Here is a 22,250-nt window from a genome sequence, read left to right as displayed (position 1 = left end):
TATCTACAAACCAAAGGTTCTGGCAGGAATCGAACCCACGACTCCAGCTATGGTAAACAAAGGAAGTTGCTAACTCAGTTAATCACAAAAGTTGTAGGGTAATGAAAAAAGCGTGATAACTCAAATAGGGTTACCAAATAGGGTTAGCAAAAGAAAGGCTTCAACTTGCTGCATGCGTTTAGGGGAATTTTCCCAGCAGTTTATTCATTCAGAACCAAGCTTTTTGTAGGTTAGTGATAATGGCCTTGGCGCATAGTTGTTCTTTGCGCAGATATGGAATGCACCATTAAGGGCACAAAAATTGAGTTTTGCATTCAAAGTGGTAAAAGGTGGTGGAAAAAAGCAACTCTGAACCCATGTAATTGCAAAGAGTATATCGACAAACGTTAAGGAGTTATACCAGGGAAAGCAAATATTGTCTGATTTTATCAAAAGAAAGCCAGTTGTAAATTCCCTGGATTTGGTTTTGCTTGTCCGGTCGAGAACATCAGAAAAAATTGTCTGCAGTGGTCATCGCCTCACTTTATTCAGTTGTATAAACCTTCCCTACTAAGTGTTGCGCTTTTCGCCACGACGTACAAACTCGAAAATCAAAAGTAGATCCCATATCATTGAGGTAAAACTTTGATTCGACTACATTCATTGATATGAGAGAGTAACCCTTGTTCCGCAATGGAATGTTCATGGGGGCAGAGCCTGGCCAGGATTCAATCCTGGGCACATGTAACAGCGGGAACAATTGCCGTTGTCTAGAGTTCGAAGCCATCAATACAACTTCCAACAGATGAACAGAGTCATATGTATACCATGGGAGAGTCAGAGTCATGTGTATACCATGCGAGTAGTGTAAGTGTGTAGACAAAAAATTTGCCTAATCTGTGGTTAATTTGGTATTTATATCATAGAGGTATTTTCGCAAAAACTTCGGTATAAGTCTAACATATCAACACACGGGACTTGAAGCCTTCGCACCTAATATGGCTGATGAGTAATTTAAACCTAATTACGAAATGCGACCCTTAGTGGTTGGTGTGTGTTGTGATCTCTTACTTTCCTTTTTTATTTGCAAAGAAAATCTTCGATTCTCTAGCTCGTCCCGGAAGAAAAACAACCAGAAGTAGTTTTGTTTGTTCGACACAAAATCAGAACAGAACATCATCAGAACACACAGCGAACTTTTATGTATCAAAAAAAAAAACAGCTGATTTTGTGGTTGGTGTGTGTTGTGATCATCGACATTCCATGCACTTTTTATAGGACCAAGACCTTAAATCGAGAGATCGGTCCATATGGCAGCTATATCCAAATCTGGACCGATCTGGGTCGTCTTCAAGAACGATATCGAGAGGCCTTACACAACTCACTGTTCTAAATTTCAGGAAAATGAGCCCAAGACCTTAAATCGAGAGATCGTACTATATGGCAGCTATATACAAATCTGGAACGATCTGGGCCAAATTAAAAATAAATGTAGAAGGGCCTTACACAACTCACTTTCCCAAAATTCAGAGAAATCGGACAATGAATTCGTCTTTTATTGGCCCAAGACCTTAAATCGAGAGATCGTACTATATGGCAGCTATATCCAAATCTGGACCGATCTGGGCCAAATTGAAAAAAAAGATGTACAAGGGCCTAACATAACTCACTGTCCCCAAATTTCAGCGAAATCCGACAATAAATGCACTTTTTATGGGCCCAAGACCTTAAATCGAGAGATCGGACTATATGGCAGCTATATCCAAATCTGGACCGATCAAGGGCAAATAGAAGAAGGATACCGAGTGGCCGCTGTCTCAAATTTCAACAAAATCGGATAATAAATGTGGCTTTTATGGGCCTAAGACCTTAAATCCGCAAATCGGTCTATATGGGGGCTATATCTTATCCATCTACGAACTCAACCTGCCTATGGAAAAGAGAAAGAACCTGTACAAAGTTTCAGCTCAATATCTTCATTTAAAAGAGTGTAGCATGATTTCAACACAGACAGACGGACGGACTAGATCGTCTTGGATTTTTACGACGATCAAAAATATATATACTTTATATAGGATCGGAAATGGATATTTCGATATGTTGCAAACGGAATGAGAAAATGAATATACCCACATCCTTCGGTGGTAGGTATAAAGATGAATATACTCCCATTCTTCGGTGGTAGGTATAAAAAACAGTTATTTGTAATGGGTTCCATGGGTAATAGTGCGATTGCTTTATATTTGGTAAGAAACTAACAACCAGCCACTGTTGGCGAACTCAAACTACTCAATGTGTACAAAATTTTTGTTTATCGCATCATAAATCATTATAATCATACAGACAGTGTTGTCAAACGTCAGAAATAGTTCAGCGAGTGAAGGCTTGAATTTAACGAAATCCACGCCATAGTGACAAGCAAATGGCTAAAGATCTGATAATATTGCGTAAATGGATGCAACATTAGGGTGTTCTAAAAAAAACTGAAACGATTTTAATAAAAATTCAGCTGAGGCTTTCAGATGAGTAATACAACATACTATGAAGGCCACCGTGGCGCAGTGGTTAGCATGTCCTCCTATGACGCCGAACGCCTGGGTTCAAATCCCGGCGTGAACATCAACAAATTTTTCAGCGGTGGTTATCCCCTTACTACTGGTGACTACATTTGTAAGGTATCCTGCCATGTTAAATCTTCTCAACTAGGTGTCAAGCCGTTCGGACTCGACATAAAAGAGAAGGCCCCTTATCATTAAGCTTACACTTTAGTCGATCTGCACTCATTGATATGAGAGAAGTATCCCCTGTTCCTAAACGAAATCAAAAAACTTAGGTTCGAAAGAACAAAAGAATTGTTATGGTTGCAGAAATGTCCGAACATCGTGTTGTTTTCCGACGATTGAACAATTCAAAAGCTCCCAAAATTATCATTTTTACTAAACCGAGCGCACACTCGAGAAACTGAGCCCACTAACGGCCACCAAAAGTAATTTTCCATCTATAGTGTTGGTATGGTTAGATGTCACTGCCGATGGCCGCTCTCCAATCGTTTTCATCGAACCTGAAGTCAAAGTAAATGCGACCTGTTATCGGGAAAAAAAATTTTGGCAACAGTTTTTCTATTTGAGCCTTTTAGAGAACAATGTAATGACTAAACTCGTAAGGAAAGACAAATGTCGGGAGGTGCCGACTGTCTGGGAAAGCGTTGTGCAAACTTTTGTGAAGATTGGCCAATAAATGCGCTTGCAGTGGCTCCAGAAATGAAAATCGGGCGATATATATATATGGGAGCTGTATCCAAATCTGAATCTATTTCTATGAAACTCACCAGTAATGTCGACAGTCATAAGAAAATCCCTCATGTAAAATTGAGGGAGAATCGGTTAATAAATGACTACATTATTGCAATATTTCTCAAAATCGGACAAATATATATATGGGAGCTAAACCTAAATCTGAACCGATTTTGAGTAAACTTCTCAGATACTGTGGCAGTCATATAGGAAACCGTTATGCAAAAATTTTAAGAATATTGGTAAAAAGTACGCTAGCAGTGGCTCTAGAAGTGAAAATCGGGCGATATATATATATATATATATATATATATATATATATATATATACAGGGTGGCTGATGAAAGCCGCTACCAAAAAAAAATGTAATAACTTTTTTTCTATTTAATAATAATAATTTAATAATTAATTTAATTAATTAATTAATTAATTTAATTAATAATAATTTAATAATTAATTTAATAATTTAATTTAACATGAATAAAAGAAAAATGTATTCCATACACCGAAAAAAAAATGTAGCAATATTCATCATTGTAGCAATATTCATCAGCCACCCTATATATATATATATATATATATATATATATATATATATATATGGGAGCTATATCCAAATCTGAACCAATTTCTATGAAATTCATCGGAAATATTGAGAGTCATAAGAAAAACCTTACTCCCAATTTCGAGAAAATCGGTTAACAAATGATCACAATATTGCAGTATTAGTCCAAATCGGACGGACATATATATGGGAGCTATATCCAAATCTAAACCGATTTTATCCAATTTCAATGGGTTTCGTCTCTTGACTAAAAAAATGTCTGTGCCATATTTGAAGATGATTGGATGAAAATTGCAACCAGTACTTTATTCACAAATTAACGAGGACAGACAGACGGACATAGCTAAATCGAATCAGAAAGTGATTGTGAGTCGATCGGTATGCTTATCAAGGGGTCTTGCTCTCTTCCTTTTAGTCAAGGCAAACAGGTTTGACTACCTGCACCAAAGGCCTGCACAAGACCATTCACTCCTGCTTTCAAGACACATTGGACAACCATAGAGTATTACAAGAAATGAACTCTTCGTTTAAAAATACATCCTTGTATGAGACAATTGAGAACTCAGTAAAACAGATAGCAAGACACCAAGACAACGGGATGAGTGAATGCATAAAAAGAACGCTTCAGTAAAAAGTTAGATTGATTGAAATTTCAGTGAGCGCACCTTGTACAATGCATGTATTCGAGTACATTTTGCTTCAGATAAAGTACTTTTCTTGTCGTCTGCTTTCGTTGTACAAATTCAACGAAGGCAAAGTTTTTCATTTACAATAAGAAAACAATCAGTTTGCATATGATTTGTGTGATCAGTTCATCTTTTGAAAATGACAGCGAGACGCTTTCATATGACTCAGTGCGCAGCGAGTAATTTCTCATATCTCACTGTGACGGCGATGAATTCGAGATAAAAATACTTTCAAGCACTGAATGGTGGTTGTTTTCAAAAATATCTACCCAACAGCAACTTGTTCGTTTTACTCTATCTTCAGTGTCTCGCTCTTTAGTAGTCTTGAAATACAACATCATATGGGTTCAGCGTTCACGAGTTCAACAAAAGCAGCCAACAAGGAATGGTTTTGTGCAGGCCTTTGACTTGCACACATTCTTGTCCAATGAATCAATTAAAAATATTTTCACAGAAAAAAATTTATTCGTGTTGGTAATACTGGCATTCGAATAGGTAACACTTTGTATCAGATACCCTGTAGATATAGAAAACATTTTAACCAAAGGTCAACCCGGGCGAACTTAAATGAGTTAAACTTATTTTTACATAAATGTGGATTTTTTTGTTTTTGTTTTTTTTTAAGATTACCTTTTTAACTTATATATAAAAATATATAATTTTTTCCATACAGTTCTAATATTGTACAGGGTGGCTGATGAATATTGCTACAATGATGAATATTGCTACATTTTTTTTTCGGTGTATGGAATACATTTTTCTTTTATTCATGTTAAATTAAATTATTAAATTAATTATTAAATTATTATTAATTAAATTAATTAATTAATTAATTAAATTAATTATTAAATTATTATTATTAAATAGAAAAAAAGTTATTACATTTTTTTTTGGTAGCGGCTTTCATCAGCCACCCTGTAGTTTAAATTTTGATATTTTATAAACCCGTGTTGCCTTAGATTTATAATAACATACTAAGTGTGTTCGTGTACTCCAAAATTTTTGCAAATTTGCACCTATTGTTACTGGAAGATGTTCGCTTACTTTATTTGCCAGCAGAAGAGAGCGTGAGAGTGCATGGGAGCGAGTAAAATTTTGAGAGTTTGGCAATTGAGAGCTTTGCAAATATCCACTGGAGTTTTTTTTTTCAGCAGAAATTTGCAGCATCGAACAACTTCAAACCAGCTGTTTAATTCAAATAAATAGCTAAAGAGAGCAAAAACTATTTTTACTCTCCAGCAACTTTACTGGAAAAGTACACGAACAGACCTAACGTCTTTGTAACTTTTCTGTATCATTACCAAGTACCTTTTGCATATCCAAATCAGCTAATGTCATATAGAGAAAACTGCTGATTAGTCTAAACAACGTAATCAAAAGATTGATTATAAGGCCTATCAGGTCAATATTTTTTATTCTGTAAAACTAAATTGTTACTGACTAGAATGTGCACACATAGTAAACACACAATTGTTTTTCACAGTGCATGGTGATCGAACAATAACAGTGATTTGGTGCATGTAGATAAAAAGGACAACATAAAATAAATAAACATATGAAGACTTGTAACACAAAAAAAAAATCCTAACGTGTGGTGGATTGCTAGTTATAAGCGAAAAGGAGTATCAAAGCATTATCTGAAGCCAATGACTTAGACAACATTATCCGATCAGCTGACTTACAACTTTACACTTTGTTCATTGTTTCTTCGCGTTTTCCCTTAAGCCTAGTACTGACTTCATTCGCAGCGAAAATGGCTATTCTTCGCGTTTTCCCTTAAGCCTAGTACTGACTTCATTCGCAGCGAAAATGGCTATTAAATTATTGCGAAATCTGACGGACTCTATTCTTTGCCAGCACAAAAGTCAAACAACAACACAAAACAAAGAATACAGCATTGAAAAAGAGTTGATTGGTGACCATTTCGTGAGAAATTAATTAAGGGAAATTTGTTTTGGTACAGCGACAGTTCGCCGATATATTGCTCATAGAACTTAAAACCACTTCTACGGAATGTATTCGCATTTTCTTCGTCACTATTTTTTTTATAATGCTTTTTGACAGTTGTTCGGACGAAAAGTCGAAGTCAGTACTAGGCTTTATTTCGGACAATTAATGATAAATTTGAAAATTATAGTGTTCATGGGGCCTTTACACTTTTTGCTTGTGGCAATATGATTGCCAGGATTCTTTAAATAAATTTAAGCCTAGCGATCAGCCGACTTACAATTTTTTGAATTTTCGACCGTACTCGGCTTTGAGGATGTCATCTTGCTCTTTGTTTACATTCTCGCATTCGTGGTTTGCTTACATTTTATGTTTTTTATTTCAGTTTGAATTTGCATTTGAGTAATCGCTTTGATTCTTCATTTTGTTGACTGCACGTTGTCGCTAAGGAGCCAGGCCTTGACTGAATATTGATCGTAGAACTTTTCTCTGGGAGTCACATTCACAATCATTGGGAACTTTGTAAATTTTTATTTTCCAAGGGTGCGGCTGGTGACAGCGCTTTATGTTTAACAAACAGCAAAAAACAAAACAATTTGCGTTTCTTTTTTTTCAAAGAAAGGAATCGAGAATGGAAGAAAAAAAAATCAACTGACATTTGATGACAATTTCAATCATGGGGCCTATCCACTTTATGTTTTCTCAAGAGACCTAACCTTCTATTAGTGAATCTTGTATGATTGCCAACACTATTATTGTTAAAAATAACTTAGTGATTAGAGTAATGTAAGCTACCTTCTATTGCAGGATTCACTCAATAAGGATGCGAAAAGCGATCTGCCGATAATTTTGGATTTTTGACAGTACTTGTCATTAAGGATGTCATCTTGTTATTTTTTACATTCAATTTTTGTTTATGTTTTCTCTTATTTCTGTGATTTTTATCGGCACAATTTGATCTCAGTCTTTCCACTCCGAACGGCTTTGAGGCATGGCTTTTTTTCAGGGTTACTTTTTGGTATTAAGAGAGCAAAACGATTTCATTTCTGGCTTAGGTGTATGTTTATAGTGGCATTGGGCGGGTTATTATCCGCATTCTATTTTCAACCTAACCTTAAGGAATCTGAAAAAAGCCGAATCTACAGTTCTGCCAAAACAAACTGATCCATTAAAATCATTGACCGATCTTAATTCTCTTTGTTACGATGCTGCGTTTTTGCAATTGCCTATTTGCGTGCTCTTACGGTAAGAATTAACAGGAGAGTAAAAGCAAACTTACTCTCTTTTGTTATCTGTTTAAATAATAAGCTAATAACTGATCACGAATGCAAAACAAGAAGCAAAACGAATCTCCAATGTACAGCTTCCCGATTTACACCGGGCCATTTTAGTTGCGACAATTCTTCGTGTAGAAGAAACAGCATAGTGTAAATCAAGACAAAACATAGCGGTAAAATCTACTCTTTGCAAATTAGTTATTATTTTCCAATCAAATTATGTGCATATATTTTAAATTGATTATGTAAAGTTGCAAAAGAGGAATAGTAAGCACTTAATTTATTTATTTTGACCAGATAACTCAAAAGCTCTTTGTAGAAAAGGCCCTTAAAATTTTACGTACAACAAACAATAACATAACGGTTGACTAGAGTTGCCACTATGTGTGCATTTTGGTACACTGTGCAAATACAGGGAGGGCATTATCTTGGCTTTATGTTTTGTTTTAATACTTTCAATGCTAAGAAAACTCCACGAAGACGACTTGTTAGGATTACAAACATAAAAATTGCCGATAAAAATTAAAACTAATGAAAATTAAAAAAAAAAAAGAGTTTTTTTTTTTTTTTTCATTTTTTTACACAAAAAACAAACATTTTATAAGAAAAATAACAATTTTTTTTTTCTTTTTTCTTTCCATTTTTTGTACACATACAACGAACATGATATTGTTTGCTTTATTATTTATATTATGAATATGATCCAATCAATTTTTTCTTGTCATAGTATATATAATATGTGCGTTTTGATATTTATTTATTTATTTCAGATCATTTTTATTATTTGTTTTGCTATACAATTTAGACAATTTACAAATAAAAAACAAAAAAAAAGAAAAAAAAAATAAAAACATAAAATATATATATAAAAAAAACAAAAAAAATATACAAAATATTTAACATAGAACAAAAGCTTTAAATGAACACAAAAAACAATGAAAAGTTTACATGAGACAAAAAAAAACATTTATAATGAAAATATATAACAAATAATTTAGCAAAATTAAATAAAAACCAAACAAAAATTTTCTTATGTGATAACGTTTAAGAGTAAAAGTTTTGTTTTGTGGTTTTACCTATGTATGTATAACAGTGGGCAAGTGTGAGAAAAGTAATAACAAGTTTGTTCGGCTTAAATAAAAGTCTGAGAGTGAGAGAGGGAAGGAGTAGTAGTTTAATGCATGAGTTACACATCAAGCTATGTTAGTAAGATGAGTTGTGAGAGCGCCATTATATGCATGAGAGTATGAAAGTAATGCAAAAATGTGTCATTTAGCTATAAAGAGATTCTAAATGTTATGCATAAAATGAGATAACTGGTATAAATAATGAGTTGAGAGAAAAATACTACAATTTAGAATGTTTTGCCATTTTCAATTAAAAATTTTAAGATAATAATAAATGTAGCTATAAGCTGTTTAAAAATAATCACAGTTTAAAAAATTTAGAATAGTCATTAAGACAATAAAACAAAAAAAAATTTTATAATTAAAAATATTGTTTACAAACGTAATTAATATGGTTTCTCCTATATATTTATATTGTATAATTAATAGAAAATTTTAAACTAATAAAAAACTTCGTAAAAAAAATTAATAAAAAAAAGGTTTATCTATCAAAATTATGTTAAATAACAAATGAAATTGAAATTTAGGTTATTTTTGTAAAATTGTGAATTAAAAAAAATAGTCTCATGAAATCAATGGTTTTTAATGAATAATTCCCCGTTTTTATTTTATCTGTAAAAAATAAATGATAAAATATATAAATTATACTTCTCATTTTATATAATAAATCAAAACAGTGAACAACATTGGAATAAATTATGAAAATTTTAAATTTTCAAAATAAATTTTGAGGTTATGCAAAAGTCATAAATAAAGAACAAAATACTCCATTTTCTAGTAAAAACAAAATTAAACTGTTAAAAGACTCCTTTAAAACAATTGAAGACTACAACAAAAAATTTGGTTTAAATATATGGAACCTTAATTTAAATGAATGACTAGAAAATAAATCGATTGTTTAAAAACAATTCCTAATTTTAAACAAATTTTTATTATCTTCTGAAATTTTTTGGACTATTATCCAATTTAAAAAAAATATATGTATTTTTAATTACTTCTAAAATTTTTTTGAAAATTTGTTTGTTTAAGACGACTGGGTGCTTTTAAAAAATTAAAAAAAAAATATTTAGTTAATACAAATTCATTTTGTTATGCTTTGTTTTACTTAATGTTAACTTATTTTTGTTTAACTTCTTTTCATTTTATTTTACTTTAATTTGTTAAGTTATTTTTTATTGTTTTATATTTTATTTAATTTTTTTTATTTTACTTTAATTTTTCCTTGTTTTTATTTTGTTTTATTTTATATTATTTTATTTTGTTTTATTTTATTTTTTTATTTAATTTAATTTTATTTTATTTTATTTTGTTTTATTTTAATTTAATTTTTTTATATTTTATTTTGTTTTATTTTATTTTATTTTATTTTATTTTATTTTATTTTATTTTATTTTAATTTTATTTTATTTTATTTTATTTTAATTTGTTTTGTTTTGTTTTATTTTATTTTATTTTATTTTATTTTATTTTATTTTATTTTATTTTATTTATTTTATTTATTTTATTTATTTTATTTTATTTTATTTTATTTTATCTTATTTTATTTTAATTTATTTTATTTTATTTTATTTTATTTTATTTTATTTTATTTTATCTTATTTTATTTTATTTTTATTTTTTTGTTAATTTTGTTACTATCTAATTTTATATATTTTTTTAAATAATTCTCTAAAAGAAATACAAAATTTAACAGTAAATCTCTTTAACTCTTTGTATTTTTGTACCCTTATTAATTTTAATTGAAAATGGCATTAGAATTGCTTTCTTCCTCATTGATTCTCCTTATGATGTTTTTATGAACGTATTGGGAATGTGTTTGTAAAGTTTGTGCAAAACCAATATGGTGGTAATATGCATGTAAATGTGGCATTTGTAATGAAATTAAAAAAAATCAATTGACAGCTTTTAAATTTGTAAGGATTCTCAAAGAATGCTTCAATCAGTCAGAATTTGTCATACAAATGGCTATTTTATCCTAAGCAAATGGCAATCAGCTGTTTTTATAAAGAGAAAACAGCTGTTTGGTAGCAATAAAGCGAATTATAGCCAAACGTAAGAGTGAAAAATCAATAGTGGGCAATAGATTTGTATGTCTTTCTAATAGATTTAACGCATTATGATTGTTTTTAAAGGAAGGGAGAAGCAAAAAAAAAAAGTATGAACTAAATTTTATATAAATTTCTCTTCTAGTAAAAATCTCATATTGTAAATTTAATTAAGATCCCGGTCAATACAATAACAGCCATTAAAACATGAGATGACCTCCATAGAGCATACAACACATACAACTTTTCCTAAACTAATTGTACAAAAGTGAAAACGCGAGTTATCCAAAACAATCGACTTATATCAAGACTTTTAAATTGATGAAATCGATCATTTATCATCATCTTTTAAAAACCAAAGATTTTAAATATATATATGAATGTTATAAAAACTGAATAAAATAATTACGTTATTTATCGGCAGAATATACAGCAAAACCTGAGTTATTGATATATTGAAGACCAGTAATGAGCATATGACCTTACAACAGCATCCTAATTTCTCGATATAGAGCCCTAAATAGCTGTTCTCATTTTCGTTAACTGGTTAAAAATCTATAATCTATATTATGACGTGAGTACCGGGAGGCCACCGTAGAGCAGAGGATAGTATGATATATTATCATAAACATTAAATGAGCATTAAACTGTCCACAAAAATTAAATTTTGACAAATTTTCTCATATATTATAAAATTATTGATAAAATTTTAATAAAAACACTATATTGAGCAAATTCCCTATCGTTAAATTTCTTGTTTACTTTGTTAGTTTGTTGTACAATAGCAAAACCTTAATTAGCGGGTGTTATCGGTAAACTGTAGACCAGTTAAGAGCCTCTGAATTGGTCTTTATAAACCTCTTAATAGCTAGTTATTGTAGACTAGTAACTAGCATCTGACCTTAGTTATATAGAACATTTAATAGCTATCTACATCTTCGTTATCTGGATAACTCTAGACAATATTATATCATAATCGATAACTTTCAATAAAAATCGATAACTTTCGATAAAAATCGGTAACTTTTGACAACTCGTCTACTCGATAAAATTTATAACTGCATAAAAAATCAATAACTATCGATAAAAATCAATACCTATATATAAAAATCAATAACTATCGATAAAAATCAATACCTATTTATAAAAATCAATACCTATATATAAAAAGCAATAACTATCGATAAAAAATCAATAACTATCGATAAAAATCAATAACTATCTATAAAATTCGATAACTTTTGACAAAAATCTATAACTCTATATAAATCGATAGGTGAGAGTAGAGTTGTAGTCCATTTTTTTTAACATAAATATCAATAACTATCGATAAAAATCCATAACTTTCAATAAAAATCCATAACTTTCAATAAAAATCCATAAAAATTGACAACTCATTAAAAATCGACAGGTTGGGTTGTAGTTCATTTTCTTAAAACAGACTCACTAAACCAATTTAGTTCATTGTAATTTCACAGTGGCGACAAACCACGTCCCTGGTGGGATTGCCATGCAATGGTAATCCATACATGGTACCAACGCGGCTACCGGGGGAAGTTGGTTACTATATCTTACCATAGCTAACTTTCGATAAATTTGACAACTAATAGCTATCTAAATTTTCGTTATCTGGATAACTCTTGTCAACATTATATGGTAATCGATAACTTTCGATAAAAATCTATAATTTTCGACTACTAGACTACTCGATAGAATTTATAACTCCATAAAAAACCCATAGCTATGGATAAAAATTAAAAACTATCGATAAAAAATATAATATTGATTACTTTCGACAAAAAATCGATAACATTCGATAAAAACTCATAATTTTAGATATAAAAATCGATAATTTTCGATAAAAAATACATAATTTTCGATTCAAATCGATCATTTTTTATACAAATAGATAACTTTCGGCTACTGGGGGGAGTTGGTTACTATAAATTTTCATAAGAATCGATAACTTTCGATAAATTCGGCAACTAAGTGCTATCTAAATTTTTGTTATCTAGATAGTTCTAGTCGACATTATATGGTAATCGATAACTTTCGATAAAAATCTCAACTAGACTTCTCGATAGAAATTATAACTCCATAAAAATCAATAGCTATCGATAAAAATCAATAACTATAGATAAAACCAGATAATTTTCAGTAAAAAATTGATAACTTTCGATAAAAAAATCGATAACTTTCGATAAAAATCAACGACTTGTGCTGAAAATCAACAATTTGCGACAAAAATCAACAACTTGCAAACCAATAACTAATTCTCCTAAGTTCAACTTTTTACTTCAAATACCTTTTAAAATAAAAAAACTTGTGCAACATTTTCAAAACAAAAATACAACCATTGAGAAACATCTTGAAAAAATGAAAAAAATTTAAAACTTTTTGAAATTAACAAAATTTTGTATAGAGTTTTAATTGTGAAAAAAAGAAGAAAAGCAAAAATTTCTATAAAAAAATAAAATTTTTAAGAATTTTCTATAAAAATCAAATTTTGAAAAAAATTGTATAGAAATTAAATTTTGAGAAAAATTTCCATGTAGAAATTTTCTTTGAAATACATTTTTAAAAAGTTTTCAATGTTTTGTTTAGGATTCAGTTTAGCTTTAAAACTAAACAAAAAATCTTGGCTACTATTGTAGTTATGCTCTTTCCTAATTTCGCTAATCAAAAAATTACAAAATTTCATCATTTTTTAAGTATCTTACAAATCACTACTCCCCCACTTTAAAAACAAAACATTTGTGGCATTAAAAATGGAGTTCCGAGTTTATAGCATTTTTCTGAACTGTATAACAATGAAAGTTGTTTTTTTTTCAAATTGGGTCTAATAAACGATAAAAAAAAGAAGGTGATGATAATGATGATGGGTTTGAAAGTGATGGTTATGATTAAACATTATATTCATTATATGTCAGAGAGGAGGAGAAGGAGCATGTCGGACATATAAAGTTTGTATATGGCTGTGTGTGTGTGTGAGTGCATGTGCTTGTGTTAGTGCAGCAAGTGCAAATGTGTCGGTGATAATCTAAACAACAACAATAAAAAGAAAATGTGTTTAAAAATTTAAAATGTAAGTGGGGACTTAAACCATTTTTGGTGATACAAAACCGACCATAATGGTTGGCTTTCAGCATTTTAATGCCTAAAAAAATATGGACTATAAAAACTGCTAATACCATCATAGTTGGTCTCAATCGGCGACAAGGTAAAGTCCAAACGCTGTGCCACATTCTTGTCATTGGTTATATGGACTTGTTGTGCTACACTGGCCTGGTAACTGGAACGAGATCGAGAAAAAAAGACAATGGAAAGTCCCCCACGAAAAAGGAGACCGAAACAAGTTTCATTAATAACATTAACAATAACATTAATATCTTATGTAATATCTTATGTAACAAACAAAAAAGGAAAAAAGACAAAAAAAAACTTGCCACAGACAGAAAATATGTTAAGAAAATATTTTTGAATAAAAAACAACAAAAAAACAAAAAACAATACAATATTGAAATCCTACCCAAAAGCCAAAGCTTGTATATTATAAATGCCTGGAGTCAGCAGACGCCAGTATTCTCCTCGTCGCGTGGTACGTATAGGTTTCTCCTCCAAACCGGAAACCACAATTGTTGCATCATGTATGGGATAACCATTGACATCTTTAACCACACCTTTCACTCCTATATGGGCCAGTTTCAGTAGTTGCAACAAGCTGCGCTTATTGCGCTGCCACTCAGCAGGCAGTGTCTTTGCCGCAGGGTATTTGCAACATGACAACTCAATTGTCAACTCGAAACAATTGCTAAAGGCATAGTTGAAATCTTGCATGCCTCCATTTAGTTCATACCAATGAGCGCCATTGGTAATGCCATCGGTAAATGTGTCATTGCAATTGGCACCCTTGCGCATTATGGCATGGTTATCGGCATAGGTGTGGGCCATGAGTTTAAACACACGATCGTCAGGGGTCAAACTGTCCTCGCAGCATTCATGGTGAGCTCTGTGAGAGAAAAAAAGGGAATAAAAACATTTTTAAGACATAAATAACGAATTTATTTAATATTTATTTACAAATTTTACTATAATAAATTGTGGTATTAAACGGTACAATTAAAAAGGTCCAACCGAAAAGGGTTTTGACCAAGAAGAAATAAAATTGAAATTTTGTATGCCACCTTATGGTACCCCAACACGAAATTTGCATACACTTTTTGGGTCAAATAATCTGGGGGGACGCCCCATCCCAAAATCCACCCGGACGGCCATGCTTACCGATTGGGACAATATGGATATCAAATGAAAGGTATTTAAGAGTAAAGTACGAACTTGGTATACGAATTTCGCCTAGAGTATTCAAGGGGTCCCCCAACCCCAAAAAAGAACCCCCACAGGACTCCTTCACCGCTTTGGGCAATACGGGTATCAAATGAAAGGTATTTAAAAGTAGAGTAAAAATCTGACACAAAAATGTATTCTTTGGTGTTTGAGGGGTCTCCCCATCCCCAAAATCCTCCGCAGGGCATATTCAACAATAGGGACAATATGGATATCAAATGAAAGGTATTTAAAAACGAAGAGTACACAGCTGGCATAAAAATTTATTTCTTGGTGCCTAAGGGGCCTCCACACCCCCCAAAATCCCCAGCAGGACATATTTAGCAATTGGGACAATATGGATATCAAATGAAAGATATTTACAAGTATAGTAAAAAAAACTTATTTAAAAACGTATTCCTTGGGGTCTGAAGTGGCCCCCACTCTCTAAAAACCTCTCAACGGGACATATTTACCAATTGGGACAATATGGGTATCAAATGAAAGGTGTTTGGAAGTTGAGTACACATATGTTATAAGAATTTGGTCCAAGGTGTCTACGGGGCCTCCCCAACCCCAAAACCCCTTAAACGGGCATGGATGTCCAACGTCAAAAAATGGGTATCAAATGAAAGGTCTTTTGGAATTGACTACGAAACTGGTATACATTTTTGGGATGAAGTCTGGTACCGTCCCACACACTTAATACCCTTCAAAAGGACGTGTAGTTCGAGCGGGCTAATGTGTGAATTAAAAGAAAGGTCTATGTCAGTAGGTTCGAATCTAATGTTAATATAAGGATTCAGTCTTAAAGTCAGGATTGAGTCTTAAAGTCGGGGGGAGTGACCCTCCCCTCCCAATAAAAACAACACCAAACGGTCATGTAGGACGACCGAGAAAGGATGTGTCAGAGTGCAATTCGTTCACTTTTTACCCTCAAAATGGGATAGACAAAGGAGGACCTTCGGATCTTTAAAAATGTTGTAAACCAAATGGTGGCTTTAAAATATGATTGTGAATGTAGATAACCAAAACGAGACCTGTTGCCCTGAATATCTTGATGGCCACCTTCAAAATGCTTGACACTATAGGGCCGAACAAAATCGTACTCTAGCACGATGCTGATATTATTTCAGGGTCCGCCCCCGCTCCCTTCAACGGGGGCGGACAGTCTTTAAAAATAGAGATATTGAGCTAAAACTTTGCACAAATTTTCATTGTCCATAAGCAGGTTAAGTTCGACGATGGGCTATATCGGACTATATCTTGATATAGCCCCCATATAGACCGATCCGCCGATTTAGGGTCTTGGGCCATTAAAAGCCACATTTATTATCCGATTTTGCTGAAATTTAGGGCAGTGAGTTGTGTTAGGCTCTTCGACATCCTTCGTCAATTTGGCCTAGATCGGTTCAGATTTGGATATAGCTGCCATATAGACCGATTATGGACCGATTTGAACTATACTTGGCACAGTTGTTGGACATCATAGCAAAACACGTCGTGCAAAATTTCATTCCAATCGGATAAGAATTGCGCACTCTAGAGGCTCAAGAAGTCAAGACTCAAGATCGGTTTATATGGCAGCTATATCAAAACATGGACCGATATGGCCCATTTACAATACCAACCGACCTACACTAATAAGAAGTATTTGTGCAAAATTTCAAGCGGCTAGCTTTACTCCTTCGGAAGTTAGCGTGCTTTCGACAGACAGACGGACGGACGGACGGACAGACGGACGGACATGGCTAGATCGACATAAAATGTCGCGACGATCAAGAATATATATACTTTATGGGGTCTCAGACGAATATTTCGAGTAGTTACAAACAGAATGACGAAATTAGTATACCCCCCATCTTATGGTGGAGGGTATAAAAATAACACAAAAAAAGAAATTTTGTATCTTTAGCCACCTCCCAAGACCGCTAAATGAAAATAAAAACCAATAATGATAGTATGGGGCTCAAATTAAAGGAATTTGAGACTAGAGAATGAATTTGATATATGGCGGTCCACCTCATCCCCAAATATACCCCCATACCGGACTTATTTACCGACCATAGCAATATATGGCTCAAATAAAAGGTATTTAGGAGTAGAGCACCAATATGATATCCACATTGGGGCGAAATATCTGAAAGGCCGTACCAGTACCCCCAAACAGGACTTTCCTGACCGTGCCAGTATAGGGCTCAGACAAAATAAGAGAGTGAGAGAAGACGCAGCGGAGCGGGCGTGTCCAGCTAGTTTTCTTTAAATATAAAGTTTTTAAAATTTTTTTATAAAATTTCATAAAAAAAAAATAAATGTTTTAAATAAATTTTATAAAAAAATTTAAAATTCACAAAAAAAAATTCTATAAAAAATAGTTTGTCAAAATTTTCTAACAAAAATTTTTGACAAATTTTTCTAACAAAAATTTTGACAAAATTTTCTAACAAAAATTTTTGACAAATTTTTCTAACAAAAATTTTGACAAAATTTCCTAAAAAAATTTTGACAAAATTTTCTAAAAAAATTTTCTAAAAAAATTTTGACAAAATTTTCTAACAAAAATTTTGACAAAATTTTCTAACAAAAATTTTGACAAAATTTCATAACAAAATTTTCTAACAAAAATTTTGACAAAATTTTCATACCAAAACTTTTGACAAAATTTTCATGAAAAAAATTTTGACAAAATTTTCATAAAAAAAATTTTGACAAAATTTTCATGAAAAAAATTTTGACAAAATTTCCATAACAAAATTTTGACAAAATTTTCATAACAAAAATTTTGACAAAATTTTCATAACAAAAATTTTGACAAAATTTTCATAACAAAAATTTTTACAAAATTTTCATAGCAAAAATTTTGGTAAGATTTTCTATAAAAATTTAATTTTGACAAAATTGTTTATAAAAATACTGTTTTGTCAACATTTTCTTGTGGTTTATTTTGTTTTAAAAATTTCTTTTTATACATTTTTATATCTATGCTATATTTTATGTCTATGTTTTCGGTACTTACAATGAATTATCATATGGATAACTGGCCACCACAGCTCCACCATGGAAATTTGCCGACAATACAAACGGTTTGCTCAACACCCATTCAATAATGGCCGCGGTTTCCGGTTGCCGTGTCAGCGAACGTTGCTGAATTTGTTGCTGTGAATCCAAACGGTCGGGAAAATCGCGATTTAAATCAACACCGGCCGCATTGGTGCGGCCAATGTAATGGGGCAAAGATTCACAATTACCTTCCTGAAAACAGAAAAAAATTGATATAAAGCAGGTTAGTAAAGGAAAACAAAAATGGAAATTGGATTAAAAAATAAATTTATGGGTAAACTTATTGTTTAATATTAAGAAATAGTTGAAACCAAGTGATGGACAACTTCAATTTTACAATGTGTTTCTTGAGGAACACCTCAAGGAGGCGTACTGCCTCCTCTACTTTGGAATTTAGCCATTAACAATATATTATTATCTCTGGAAGAAAAAGGTGTAAAAATGATGGCGTATGCTGATGATGTGACAATTGTGGTAAGAGGAAAGTTCCCAGCACTCTAAGAGATACATTTCAGGAAGCTCTACGTGCTACAGCGAAATGGTCTAGGTATAAATCCATGCAAGACAGAAGTATTGTAGTTCTTTTCAGTGGGAGCTAACAGTTGCCTACAGTGGCACCTGCCTCCTTGGGAGGAGAGAATGTTCTAGGGTTGCCCAAAAAGTAATAGCGGATTTTTTAAAAGAAAGTAAATGCATTTTTAATAAAACTTAGAATGAACTATAACAAATATACCTTTTACACTTTTTCTAAAGCAAAAGTAACAGCTGATAACAGCTGACACAAGTTGTGAAAAAATTTGTCAACGCCGACTATATGAAAAATCCGCAATTACTTTTTGGGCAACCCAATATTTACAGAAAGAACAAAATAACTGGATGTTTTGCTGGACAGGAAATAGAACTGCAAATCGAACATTTTGGAAAGGGCATGTAAGGCAACTCTTGCTTAGAGGCTTAGACCGCGAGTCATGCATTGGGTATATACTGCAGTTGTAAAACCTATAATGCTATATGGTGTTGTAGTCTGGTGGACGGCGCTTCAAAAGTCCACCTACAGTTCAATACTCAATCGGATCCAAAGGATGGCTTGTTAATGCATCACAGTCGCACTGAGAACGACACCATCTGATGCACTGAATTTAATACTACATCTAATGCCTCTGGTCATTGTGGCGAGACAAAATGCTGCGACCACTGCTGCGAGGCTAAAGAAGCTTTTTCTTTGGTCATGTAACGGCTACGGAGCCTGTGTTATCCTTCATACAATAACTGATTTTCCAGGCAGGGTGGATTACACCCTACCTGTGCCGTTTTTTGATAAACATTTATGTTCCACTATTCCTGATAGAACCAGGAATAGTGGAACATAACATAACATATGTTCCCCTATTCCTGATAGAACGATGGTTGCAAAAGTTACATAGACTTCTATACGGAGGGTTTCAAACTAGACGGCCAGGTGGGCTTTGGGGTGTACTCTAAAGATCTAGAACTGGTCATATCGAAGAGCTTACCAGACCACTGCTCTGTGCATCAAGCAGAAATCCTTGCAATTAAGAAAGTGGTGAAATGGCTATGATATAATGTCGTTGGCATAAATATCTTCTCAGGCAGGCATTAAACCCCTGGAGAACGTATTTCTGAACACAAATATAGCCCTCCACTGTCGCAGTTCCCTCAGCACGATAATTGAACAGTTCAATATCCACCTGTTCTGGTTGCCGGGCCACAGAGATATCCCAGGGAATTCTAAAGCAGACGAGCTTGCGAGACTAGGAACTACCTTACACATTGCAGGGAAACTGGAATCTGTGGGTATGCCTCCAGCGATGTATAAACTAAGTTTGAGGGCCAGGCCCGAAGGACAACAAATGATAGATGTTCATAAAAAGGGGGATGTGAGCATTCCAAAACTATGTGGCCTAATCTAGACTTGAAGATGTCTACTGCTTTGCGGTCATTGGCTAGAACAGACGTCTCAGTCATTGTGTCCCTCATGACAGGTCACTGTCTTATAGGAAAACATGCTGATAGACTGAAGGTTGCCAGCAACGACTTTTGCAGAAGCTGTGAGGACATCGAAGAAGGAGAGACTATAGAACACATTCTGTGTGTGTGTCCCGCACTTGCAATCAGAAGAAGTTTCACTTTAGGTTCTTATTTCTTTGAGAAACTGTAGTAATGAATGAGGGCTTTGCTAAGCTCACAAGAAGACCAAGAAAGCATTAGGCACCGGCAACGCAATTGCGTGAAAGTGCAGAATGCTCGTAGAGATAGAAAGAACATTTCAACCACTTCTACGAAAGTTGGAAAGGGAATCAGGGCGGCGGAAGAGCAGAAAACTGCGAAACCGATGAAAAAAAAACTTCCCCGCTTTCGAGTATTCTTGGAAGACCAGAACAGCCCTCCCTTAATGCAGACTCCGGACAGTATTCTACGGAGGTGGACAAAGTCGGAACAGCGTCGGAGGAACCGCATGGAGGATTGTGAATTCCAAAAGAACGCCATCACGTAAGGGGAGGATGGTCGCTGAAAAAGGTAAGGAGCCTCCCTCTTACGCCAAAATGGCCAGGAAGCTTGGCGGTGGCGGCAAAGTTTTGACACAGTGTTTTAGAAGTGATTCGAAGTAGAAGCAATATTAGAAGCAGGGCTTGAGGATGAAAGATTTGGGTCTACACCATTAGCAAACCCAGCCCAGCCTTCTGTTCATTGATGCAATAAAGGATGCGTTGTGAGTGGGAACTGATGGTGAACCCCTGAGGTAGAAGGCGGTATTCGAAAGCAATCGCAGATAGCCAATTATTGTATATCCAGGGAATACAAAACATCCTAAATTAAAACTGAACTGCAAACTTTTATAGCAAACTTAAAATAGGTCATTCAATGAAACTTTTATAGATCATTCAATAAACTGAAGCCAGAACTAGTCTGATTTTTCGTGGGTTTGGTTCACTTTATCAAAAGGTAGTGGCAGCGGATGGTCGTAAAAAACAACATTTACACGGTATTTGTTATCGGGGCACTTCCGTGTGCTTAGCCCCAAAAATTTTGGTGGCTTCGAAAATTTAAAATTTTGATGGGCTAACCCCTTACTTGAAAAATGCAAAAAATATCAAAGTGGACATTTTTGAGAAACGATTTCGCAAAACGATTCCTTTTCGAGCTTGCAATCCAGGGTTGCTTTCTAATGTTTGAAATTCAAAAATGTGAAGGAGAAAAAGTCATTTCGAATTCTAAAGAATTTTTCAAATTTTAATTTTTCAAATTTTAATTTTTCAAATAAGTGATGTGAACATTCGCTAGTTATTGGGCTTTTGAAAACGATCTGTATGGTTCAACGCTAGGAACCTTCTGTGCCTGTGGTATCACAATCAACGAAAAGTCTATGTGAGAATGATGGGAGACTGCCACTTGAACCTAACCTAACCTTCCAATTTTTATTGATTGCCGACATTGACAGCGACCTATAGTGAAATTTTATGACGATCAGTTTTGTAGAATATTTCAATCAGCAACAATTCCACAAAAAAGAAGTTTCAACAATTAATCTCAAAAAGTGAACAAAAAGTGCCGTTAATGAGTCACTTGAGGGTTAAGATGTTCCACAAAAGTATTCGTGTTATGCGCCAGCAATTTATATCTAAATTTAAAGGATTTAGAGTAGTCCTAAGCCGAATATTTATAAAAAAATGCAATATATAAAATAATTTCATTATACCCTACACCACCACTGTGGGGGAGGGTATTATAAGTTTGTGCATTTGTTTGCAACGCTAAGAAGGAGAAGAGCTAGACCCATTGATAAGTATACCGATCGACTAAGAATCACTTTCTGATTCGATTTAGCCTAGTCCGTCCGTCTGTTTGTCCGTCCGTCTGTCTGTCCGTCCGTCTGTCTGTCCGCCTGTCTGTCCGTCAGTCCGTCCGTCCGGACGCACGGAGAAGAGT

The 22,250-nt window shown here is 33.3% G+C and overlaps 1 protein-coding gene across 5 annotated transcripts in view; it reads right to left on the bottom strand.

The window, feature by feature from the left end:
• The window catches only part of LOC106093712 (carboxypeptidase D), a 101,516-nt gene that overhangs the window by 31,487 nt on the left and 47,779 nt on the right, over nt 1-22,250 (bottom strand). For 4 of the 5 annotated variants that reach the window (XR_009398192.1, XM_059368146.1, XM_059368147.1 and 1 more), the window contains exons 2-4: nt 18,259-18,494; nt 14,449-14,928; nt 14,111-14,211 (exon numbers count right to left, since the gene is read on the bottom strand). Coding sequence is in view for 4 of the 5 variants with exons in the window: in XM_059368146.1 (XP_059224129.1) it covers nt 14,111-14,211; nt 14,449-14,928; nt 18,259-18,494 (817 nt within the window). In the remaining variant the exon portion in view is untranslated. Of the gene's footprint in view, nt 1-13,576; nt 14,212-14,448; nt 14,929-18,258; nt 18,495-22,250 lie in introns of those variants that run through there. The other variant, XM_059368149.1, reaches the window with a different exon arrangement.

The sequence above is a fragment of the Stomoxys calcitrans genome, chromosome 4 (genome assembly GCF_963082655.1).
Source record: "Stomoxys calcitrans chromosome 4, idStoCalc2.1, whole genome shotgun sequence".
NCBI classification, from domain to species: domain Eukaryota; kingdom Metazoa; phylum Arthropoda; class Insecta; order Diptera; family Muscidae; genus Stomoxys; species Stomoxys calcitrans.
This window is presented reverse-complemented; position numbering and strand designations above follow the sequence as displayed.